The 10926-nt window shown below is 51.4% G+C and overlaps 1 protein-coding gene across 1 annotated transcript in view; it reads left to right on the top strand.

Moving 5' to 3' along the window:
- Window positions 1-7434: 7434 nt before the first annotated feature.
- The window catches only part of PKP1 (plakophilin 1), a gene marked incomplete at its 3' end in the record, with an annotated part of 47001 nt that continues 43509 nt past the window's right edge, over window positions 7435-10926 (top strand). Inside the window, exon 1 of the mRNA XM_081298249.1 lies at window positions 7435-7773. Coding sequence (XP_081154375.1) covers window positions 7572-7773 — 202 coding nt within the window. The 5' untranslated portion in view covers window positions 7435-7571. The remainder of the gene's footprint in view (window positions 7774-10926) is intronic.

Raw genomic sequence — 10926 nt, 5'->3', positions numbered from 1 at the left:
TTAGGGAGGGAGGAGTTACTTCCATCTGAGGACACGGGGTGGGGGATGAGTGCAGAGAAGGATTTGAGTTGGGCTCCAAAGGACAGTTCTGGGATGGGATATGAAGGGCAGTGACACAGTATTAGCTGTGTCTCTTGGAGAGTGCCCCAAGTGACCAGTCATGGACCCCCAATCAGGTTCAGTGGATGAGAAACTCCACACCTTTTGAGAGCATCCCCAAGCCCAGGCCTACTGACTGCAGCTGGGGAGATGCCATTGCTTATTCCTGGTCATCTTATGAAGGAGAAACCTCGCTGGGGCTTTTGGCAGGAGACCCTGGCCGGGGCAACGCAGACAGGCTCTTAGCCTGGCCCTGGAGCATCTTGGCTCCCACCAGTGCCCATCCATGGCCTGGCAGGCTGCCTGCCCAGGAGCTCAGAGCAGAAACAGGCCAGGGAGCCAGCTGCCCTGGGTGTGGCTGCCCTGTCTGGAGGCAAGGGCGGGTGACTCATCGAATCACCATCGAGGCTGCTGGGGTTGGGATGGGCAGGTGACTGAGACAGAGAGAAAGAGCACGGGGGCTGCTCAGCCCTTCAGCACACACCCCAAGCTCCCGCCAGCTGCGCAGCTCCCACGGCCTGGCCTTTCCCTGGGCCTCTGCGGCTCCACCTCCCAATTACCAGCGATTCTCCAGCCCAGGACAGTGAGGAACTGCCCCTTAGATTCCTCCCCTGCCTTGGCAGCCCTCTGAAGCCTCAAGCTTGTCATCCAGCACCTACCAAGGAGGGAGAAGGGGACCAGTGCCCCTTATGGTGGGGGAGGCAGGACCCAGACAGACACCTGAGACCTTGTCACTAGGCCTCTTTGCATTCAGTTACCAATTCTGATGCATCAAGGGACTAGACAGGATTCTGAGGTCCCCTCTGCCTCTGAAACAGCCAATGGTGGCAATGACAGCCACAGATGCAGACAAAAATAGGTGGAGAGGGGAGGAGAGGCAGAGGCAGCCAGGGAGGCTGTGAGTGGGACCTGAAAGCAGGTGCCGCGCTACGAGGGATACTGGAAGGTTCCAGGAGGAAGGAGGAAGTGCAGGAGCTGGGAAAGTGACCCTGGATAATATGGAGAGGGTGGGCAGTTAGGTGGGACGTAGGGGTGCTGCTGGAGGAAGGAGAAATGCTATTTTTTTTAAAAATTAAGCACCTGCGGTATACCGAGCACTGTTCTGGACATTTCATATGTAACACCCATTTATGGTCACAAGAACACTGTCAGGCACGTGTTCCTCACCTAATGCTACAAACAAGGAAATTAAGGCACACAGAGGTCAAGTGACTTGTTCAAGGTCACAAATGTGGGGTGCACACCTTGATCTGTTGACCCCAAAGCCCCTGTTCTTGTTCTCCAAGGTCCTCCCTGGGCAGCCCTGGGGTCTGGGCCACTTGTTGGGTCATGGAGATGACTGTGGACTGACAGTTCGCTGAGGCTGTGGCTCAGGCCCCTCAGCCTACCATGGGCTGCAGAACAGCAAGGCTGACCAGGGCTGGGGAGGACAAAAGGAAAGGCAGGACTCCTCGAGGACAGAACCAAAATCAAGGTTGGCAGAGGGGCAGGGCACACCAGTGCAAGTTCAATGCTGACGGCAGCCGCCAGCACGGGCTGGGTCGCTGCCACCAGTCATCACCTACCCTCCCTGCTGGCTGCTGCCCCACCCACCCACCCCACCCAGAGAGACCAGAAGGACAGCTCTGAGAGAGCTCTGGCGGCAGAGGAGCCACAGGTGACACCCTGCCTCGCCCCTGAGCACGCCTGAGACTCATCCAGGCCCTCCTTTCTGGGCCTCCCGCCCCACCCCTGTGCTGCTGTCTCCTCCCTCCGCCAGCCCTGCCCAGCTCCTTCCAGGACAGACGCCAGTGGTGTGTCCATTCATAGGACCCAGGCCAGTTCCCTAATCCTGGCCCTCATGGATCAGGGATCTGAGGTCACATGCTCTGATCTTCCAATTAGGGAGCCTGGCCAAAGGGGAGTGGCCTCTGCTGTTGCTGTTCCCATCTTTCCCAAATATCCCGTTTCCCTGTCCATGGCTGAGGGCCACTGTGCACCTCCTGGACCTTCCAGGCCAATGACCCTGCAGCTTGGCACCTAGGGTGGTCACACCAGGAGAGAAGGTTGAGTTGGTCTATTCCTGGCCTGGTCCCCTGAGGGCAGCCAGGGTCCAGGATTCTGAAAGGAGATACCACAAGATCTCACTAAGAGGCATTGTTTATCTGGTTCCTAGATTGGGTTTTCCTGGGTTGTCCAGGACAGGGCAGGGCTTGAACAAATTCTGGCTTCCTGATATAAATTTCCCTTGGGAGATGAAAAAGGCAGATTCCCTACCCTCACATGGACGCCCAGAGAAGTGGGCTGGGGCTGTGCCTGTGCTTCTGAGGGTATGCCTGCCTGCAGGAGGTGAGATCCCAGGAGGAGGAAGCAAGGCTTGGCCAGGTTGCATGGAGCCCAACTGACTCAAGAGACCTGGGTAAAGTCTGCACAAGGCCCTGCTCTGGAGCAGATGACAGGTTCAGTTCAGCCAAATCGACAGTGATGAGCACCTGCTGTGTACCAGTAATGTGGACAGGGAGGAAGCAAAGCTTCCCCGTAGGCTGCTCAGAGGCACGAATCTGACAAGTGGGTCATGGGCTACCACACTCCGGCTGGGGGGTGTCTCCTGCAAGGACAAGAGGATTGAAAGTGGCAGGAAGGCAGGAGCCCCTTGATTAAGGCCTTTCAATGGCTTCTCATTATACTTACAATAAAATTCAAAACCTAGACAGAAGTTTAGAATGTCCAGCACGATCCTGCTCTGTCCAACACAGTGACCACTAGAAACATGGCTATCTCGCTCTTGAAATGTGCTGGTTTGTTCAAAAAACTGAAATTTTCTTTTTATTTCATGTCATCTTAAGCAATAGAACAGCCACCACAGACAGAGCACGTCCACCATCACAGAAAGTTGTTCGGGACAGCACTGTCTGCTGCCCATCTTGGGCCTACTCTACCGCCTCCCTGCTGCTGGTCTGTGGGTTCCTAGGACATACCGGGCTCATGGGCTTTTTAAACCCACCGTTCCCTCTGCTTGGAGCCCCTCCCCTCCCTCCCACAGTGGGCAGCTGTGTTTCGTGTTTCAGGACTCGGTCTCCCCCCCTCCCTGTATTCTTCACCAGCCTCGAATCTGTTTCCTCCAGAGCACTTAATAATCCATAATCAGTTGCAAGTTTACCCTTCGATACCACTTTAGGATGTAAGCCCCATGAGAGCAAGATGCTGTTTTGGGTATCCCCAGGGGCTGGTGTGGTGTGTCTCGTGCACTTAAAGCTTGATACATATTTAAATGGCTGATGAATGGGATCTAACACATAGGGAAATACACTGGGGTGGGTATCAGCATAGAGTGAGTGGTTGAGGGTTAGTAGGGAAACAGAGTGATAAGGAACACCTGGGGACTATTTAGAGATTCAAGAGGGAGCAGCATTGTTCATTGGGGAGGTCATGAGGCCTGAATTAGGCAGCCATGGAGGACTCTGCTGTCTGGCCAAAGGGCCTCAGATAGAAAAGGCCTGACAACAGAGAGTTGGACCAGTGACTGTTGTGCAGAAAATTCCAGGTGCCTGGGATAGAAGTCAAGGGCAAAGAGACTGGGTTGAATAAGGTGAGGCCATCCTGGCAAGCATACAGGTCCAGAAAGGAAGGTTGCTTCATCTCCCAGCCCCAAAGGGGGTCTGCATCAGTTTGGTACACAAGGGGAGGTGGTCCCCTTACCTGGGGGGTTAGAAGTTAGGTAAAAAGAACCTGAAGCCTGGTTGCTCTTAGAAGCATTAGGAATTCCAGAGACCTCAGCCTTGACTGGGTCTGTCCTCTGCCTGGCCCGGGCTTCCCCTACCTCCCTCTCTCTAGAAGGTAAACTTCACAGCCAGGAAGTTGGTCTCCTTTACCATTGTGTCCTCAGTGCCTAGGACAGGACCTGTCCCATAGCAGGTGCTCATTAAATACTTGTTGAATAAAGAGAGCCGTGTGCCACTTTTTGGTGAACATTGAGTCCACAGGTTGTTTTACTCTCTTGAAGACCGGGAGCCTTGGTTGTTGAGAGTGAAATCAGGGTCATACTTGATGTGACAGGCAGACAACAGAAAATTAGAAGCCTATTCCTCATCATTTGTTCCTAAGCTCTTGAGGATGAAAATTTACTCATCTTGTTTCATAGTCAAGTCAAAATTAACTTCTTTTGGGAAGCTTTCCCCAGATCACCTACTCATTTTCCAAACTCATTTTCCAAAAAAATTCACTCAAACTTTTCCACCATCTAAATATATGTTCTGACAGTCACCTGAAAGCATGCCACTTCAAAGATCAGTTTGTGTGACATTTCCCATGACACCTATTCTTCATTTTAGCAATGCTACCCTCTTTTCTGGTTGATTTCCAAGATAGGGCCCCACATGGGGTGAGGCTCAGGCAGGTGGGAGAGAGGGTCAGTAGGAGAACTTCAACTCACTGGCTCAAAAGCATGTACTTGAGCCCCAAACCGACACCTTCAAGCTCACATATACCTCTCTCTGCTGGCCTTGATCATGGGATTCGACTGCCCCTTCCTGTCCTCCTCCTAGTCCAGAAGGCTGATGTTGGCTCCAATCTAATCTTTACCATTGACTTAATCTGTGTTTTCTCAACTGCAAAACTATACTTCTTGGAGTGCTTATGGGGAAGACCAGAGTAGACCTGCTTGTTGGTGCACAGCAATGGCTTGGCGGGTGTCAGGGCCCCCTCAGCCTCTTGCAGATCCCCATTCACTTTGATATTGGCGGCAGGGGAGACCAAAGAGTTAGTCCAGAGGATCGGATTCAAGATTCCCCTGCTCTCCAAACCCACAAGTGGCATCAGAATTATATAGTGTTAGGACCACAGTATTAGATATTCGAACCCATTGACTATATCTCCTCACTTTACAGATTTGGTGCAGGGGAAAAGAGCCATCATGAAACATCAAGAGACACCATGAAGCAAATTAGTGACAACTGGAAGGGGAACCCAGCTGGCCTGACTTCCCTTCCAGGTGAAGGAAATAAATGTTATGGGAAGATAGATCCATGGAAGGGGTTTTTTTTTTTTTAATTGTTATTGGTCGTTCAAAACATTACATAGTTCTTAATATATCATATTTCATGGAAGGGTTTTGAACCCACTGTTTGTCACAAAGAAATTACAAGAAGGCAGCCTGGCACTGTCATTGAGGGTCCAGGCTCTCAGTCCAGGCTGTGTGTGCTTGGCCTAACCTGTACCAATTACCAGCTAGTTGATCTCACTGAGTGTCAGGTTCTTCATCTAAAGAAGAAATATAGTGGTGCTGATACCTGCCTCACAGGTCATGCTAAGGGTTCAAAGCATTATAAGGATGACAGGGTCCATACAACAGGCTCAGAATCATGTTTGACTTGTAAACATGGGGTGCTCGTAGGAGCATAGTAAATGATGGCTATTACCATCAACATATCAAAATAATGTCAATACCAAAATAATGTCAATAGATCAGCAGCTAGAGAAACTGAACTTTATACTTGGAAACAGTTGTAAAGACAATCAGTTTTGGTGTCTGTGAACTTGATTTTTATAGGGATATGGGCTACTCTAGTCACCTCCTTCAGGGCCCTTCTATATCCTAGTAGGTAGCAAAATTATCATTATTTTAAGACATAATTAAGGTTAATTATGGCTAGCATATTAGGTTTTAGATAGGCCAAATGTGGGATACAATGGAGTTGCATTTTTATATGCTGTCATGTGCACTTTATAATACACTTGGGTCCTTATATATTCGGTGTGCACCCTACTTTAATGCCCATTTTATAGGACTTTTATAAGGCAGCTGGATAGTGTGGTAGAACGAGCACCAAACTGAGAGTCAGGAGGCCTGGTTTGAATAGAGATATTGCCACATATTAACTGGGACACCGCAGGCAAGCTACCTCCTCTCCTTATTAGTGCAGTGTGGAGCTGGGTTGGGTGATTCCAAAGCTCTGTCCAGCCCTGGTAGTCAGTGACTGCAAGCAGAATCTGAAAATATCAAGTGATGATAAAGGGTTATAGGTGTTGAACTTTTGCATCTAATTATGACATGTTTTTGGTCACATGTCTGATTTATTTCTTGCTAAGTCCTTTCTCTGCAGAGTAGAAGGGCAAACTAAAAGTGATATGTATGAGCTGTGAGAAGCAATTACAAATGACCGCGGTGACAGCATCCCATAGATATCGGAGACCCCAAAATTAAGCTGACCAGACTGCACTGCTACACAGTTCAGTGATGGATGTCCAGAACGAAAGGACCAAGTCATCAAGAAGAATGTACAAGGTGCTCAACGTGGCTTTCTTTAGAAGGCAAGATTGCATGCGATGCCTTTTAGAAAGATTCCCATCAAAGTACTTTGAAAAAACACTCAGCTGCTGTTACACACCAAATTCACTGGTGTGGCCCCCTCCATGCCTGGAGAGGATGTTACATAAATGAAGTATCTGTGTGTGTCCCTGGGGGTATGAGTGTGTATAGGAGAAAGCACACTGCAGTCCTAAAATACCAAGTCCATAGTAGGATAGTTTTACAGATGAGATGGCTTCAGGTCTTTCAGTAAGGATCTGGGTAAGATTCAAGTTAGGCTTCATTTACCTTAAACTAGCTAGCATTCATTCATTCAAAGATATTTTTATCAAGTGCCTAAAATATGATATTATTTTAGGGGCTATTATGGAGTTTCAGAGAATCCATTCTTCATATGGTGTTGTACAGGAGTGTATCCATAAGCGACAGATGTGCTACTTTGCAGTGTTGTATTTGACCTCTGGTCCTTGGTGTGGCTTTCCTGCCCTCACTTCACTCCCTTCAAACATTCTGCCTTAGAGCAGAAGGAGGGGTCCCCATAAGACTGAGCAATACCCTTGGGCAGGAACTGTGCTTCCTCTGCCATAAGCCTAGGAGCTCCCAAGGATGGGGTTGGTCTCTGCCATGACCTCAGCGCAAAGGGAGATTGGCGCCTGACTCTCAGGGTAGGGGGCCTGGGCAGAAAGACTCCTTTTTCCTAGAGAGAGGTCTCCTTCCACTCCTGGGCTGAGCACATACTTTCTCCATGAGCCAGCAGGAGCAGAACAGAGGGGCGTCTCCCTAGAGCCTCACCTCCTAGGGGAGAGAAGGGAGGAGCGAGCAGGAACTTGAGAGCATCCCACACAGGAGAGCAGCCCTGCCCCCAAGAGCGCTCGCTCCGCAGCAGCAGTGCCCTGCAGCTGGGCGTCTGAGCCCTGGCGGCGGCGCGCAGCCCAGTGGAGTGGGTGGTGCAGGGCAGGGGTGGTATATCCTGTCTGACCGAGGGCGGGCCCTGCCAGTGCCTGGAGACGGACGAGCCAGGGTGGAGGCGCCAGGAGCAGCTGCCGGGAGCCTTCACACGGACCACTCACTCTATGGCCATAGGGAGTCGCTGAGAGCGACAAGAGCACGCTCCCGCCAGCCCGCTGCACCGCACCTCGCCCGCGCCTCTGCTCTCCAGGTCCCCGCCCGCGCACCTTCTGCCACCATGAACCACTCCCCGCTCAAGACAGCCCTGGCATACGAATGCTTCCAGGACCAGGACAACTCCACGCTGGCTTTGCCGTCGGACCAAAAGATGAAGACGGGCACCTCAGGCAGGCAGCGCGTGCAGGAGCAGGTGATGATGACCGTCAAGCGGCAGAAATCCAAGTCTTCCCAGTCATCCACCCTGAGCCACTCCAACCGAGGTAAAGGCCTGGCGCCCACACGACTGGTGCACACCTCCCTGGCCCTCGAACAGGAACCAGAGCGGCGGGAACCCAGAGGCTGCCAGCTCCAGGCAGGGTCTCCTCCAAGTGGGAGCAAAGCTCCTGGCAGGGTGGAGCCACGGCCAGCCACTGACTAGCTGGGTCCAAGAGCTTGGTGTTGCGCTAGTGGGCAAGGTTGGGTAGCTCCCTGGGGTGAATAGCAGGGAACATCCCTCCAGCACTCCGGGAGCCCGAGAATCTCCCTGCAGCTGTTGTCCGTGTCCCATCCCTGGATCTGGACCGCCTTCTCTTTCTGGTTTTGCTCTGGGGACCAGCCCACTATTCTGTATTGCCCCGCGGTTCACCGCCCCAGCGCTCACCCAGGGTTGTGGTCACTTCCCCACAACCATCCTTCTCGGCTTTGCGATCCTCTGGGCCTTCAGTCTGTGGTCAGCGCCCAGCGTTCAGATTCAGTGGGATCCTGATCTTGGTGGGGCTGGTGCATAGTGGCATGGTCAGCTGAGAGAATCACGGAGACCCGAGTGAAGGCTTGGGAGAGTTCTTCAGGACCGGTTGGTACATGGGAACCAGAACAAGTCCTTGGAACTCCCCAGCATTCTAGTGGGAGCTCACCCCAGGAAGAGACAAATCTGCTTGAAGTAAGCTAGGAAAGTGGTCTGAGATGCTGTTTCGTTTCTTTTCTCTTCTCTTTTTCTTCTTTCTTTCCCACCCCTTTTCTTCGAATCAGGGATAGAACCTAGCAGGGCTTAACTGTGGAGCCTCGTTTACAGCCTGCATTTTTATTTATTTATTTTTATTTTGAAACAGAGTCTTGCTAAGTTGCTGAGGCTAGCTTTGAACTTGTAATCTTTCTGTCTCAGCTTCCCCAGCCACTGGGATTACAGGCTCATGCCACCGGTCAGGGCTTGGATACTCCTGTTTTCCTGCAATCGATAAGGCAGAAACCTCCTTTCCCACTGAATTTGCCCTACCCCACCCAGCTTATGTAGAATGGGAAGAGTAGGGAAAGACCTCAGCAGAACCAGCATTGATACTTCTCCAAGTTTGGTTCCCAGCCTCTGTGAGTGACAAGGTCCCCCACCAGGGGAAGCAAGGAGAAAAGGATAGGACCCCTGAATCTGAAGAAGAAAGGAGCAATACCTAACGGGGGGTTGATGGTAGAGGATTTTGAGATCAAATACTTTAATACGAATAATTCCCAGTAAGAAGTCTACATGTTACCCTTCTTAATTTGTTTATTGTTTTTTTTTAAATTTATTTAGCTAACTTTATTAAACTGCTAGTAAAGACTGCACACCTGAGTGTGCAAACAAACCCAGGGCAGTCCGGACTTATTTATTAAGTCCAGCCCCAGGAAAGCAAGAGAGGCAGGACTGAGGCAGAAGGAGGCAAAAGAGATAGACCTGCCCATTCTCCCACCGGGCACACACACCAGCTCAAACGCCCTACCCCTGGCCTCTGGCCTCTTGTTTCCCCATTCTGAGTGGCCCCGGGGTAGAGATAAGGACAAGAAACACGGCTGCGGTAGGTCAAGGTCTTTTCTGTACCCTTTGCTCTCGTTTCATTCCTGGTCCTTCTGCCAGATTTCCACTCAGTTGCCCCACTTCCCTTTTATTTAGTGCCCTGCTAACTCCTTACTAGCCTCTTTTGAAAGTAGGTTTTACAATGAGAAAGTGCTGCCACTTCTGGCCACAGCCCAGGGTGCAGCTCAAGCCTACCTATTCTTCTCTGCAAGAGACTCGCCTGTCCCTCCTGTCCCATCCCCACCCCATTCCACTCAGCCTCAGCTCCTGGCTCAAAGCTCCAAAAAAAAAAATCTCAACCTGGCTCCTGGTACCCCAAAACAGCCCTGTCACCCCCACTGTGGTGACATGAGCTGTGCAGCTGTCATCATGGAAAGCCTTGGTCTTTAGTCTTTGTGGGCAATGTCCATCTAACAGGGTCTCAATTCTGAGTACCCAACGAGTGGGTGACCACGATGGCTAACGCATACCTATCCAGAAACTCTCCAAGGACTGAGCCTGTGGGCGGGTCTCCTCTACCCTCAGCCTCTGGGGAGGTTCCCATCAGGGGCCAGTTTCTCCATCGGCATCCTAGCTGGAAAAGGCTGTTGGGCCACTTGGAGCTGGTGTTTCTGGTTTGTCTGGCTTCGTTTTCATCAGATTTCTCTGTCCTCTCCATCAGAAACGCCCAAGCGTTTCTCATTTGCTCTGTGGTAGCCCAAATGCTCATCTTGCTGGTGTTGGTCTCTGGGCTGTGAGCCTACTTTCCCTGCCGGGACGAGCTCGCCGCTGTGGAAGGACATTGGCACCTGGATAGGCTCAAATTCTCCTTCGGTCTTCTACAAAAGCAAAGAGTCTGTTTTTCTGGGGTCTTTGATCTTCTCTGGCCCCCCGAATCCTATCCAGGGTCACCCTAGTTAGGAAGTTCCACTCTAGTGAAGACCAGCTCCGCCCCACAGGTTAATTGACAACGCGCCCGCTGCTTCTTGTCCCTGGTGAGGGATAATCAGGAATTGGCTACCCGTGGGCCTAGTGACAGAACCAGCCTTTCCTCAGACTCCTGTCACGAGGGTTCTTTTCTGTCTCGTCAGTGTGTTTAGAGGAGTGTGTGCCCTGAGACCTGGGAGAAGGACCTACCTCTGTGGAAAGAGTCTGGTGACTAATGCCTACCTCCATCCACACCTTCCCTGAAACCTCGCCAACTAGGCAGACATCTCACCCTGGTCACAGAGTGTCCCTGGGAGGAATAAGGGGGTCTCTGTGACTGAAGACCCTGCAGAAGGAGGTTGCTATGACCTGCCTACCCACCCAGAACTGGCCCCCAAGTGTCACTCCCCTGTGGTTTCAGGGTGTCCCTGTGTGAGTCAGGGTATCAGGTGCTTTTATTTCCAGATGGTGTGCTTGTCTACAAGGCTCTCTTTAGGCTGTCTTCCTAAAGCTTCACCCTAATTTTATTTGATCCAAAGCCAAATATCCCTACCACCAGGAACGCACATCACAACCAAATCCCACAGGGCCTTCCCTTCCATACCACTTCCTCCAGAGAAATCAGCACCACCAGTGCTATTGGCCTGCTCTGCGCTGCCTCTTTGACACACGGGATAGTTAATTTCAGCCCTGGGTCTTAGTT

The sequence above is a fragment of the Spermophilus citellus genome (assembly GCF_964194105.1).
Source record: "Spermophilus citellus genome assembly, chromosome: 6".
Lineage (NCBI taxonomy): Eukaryota > Metazoa > Chordata > Mammalia > Rodentia > Sciuridae > Spermophilus > Spermophilus citellus.
This window is presented reverse-complemented; position numbering and strand designations above follow the sequence as displayed.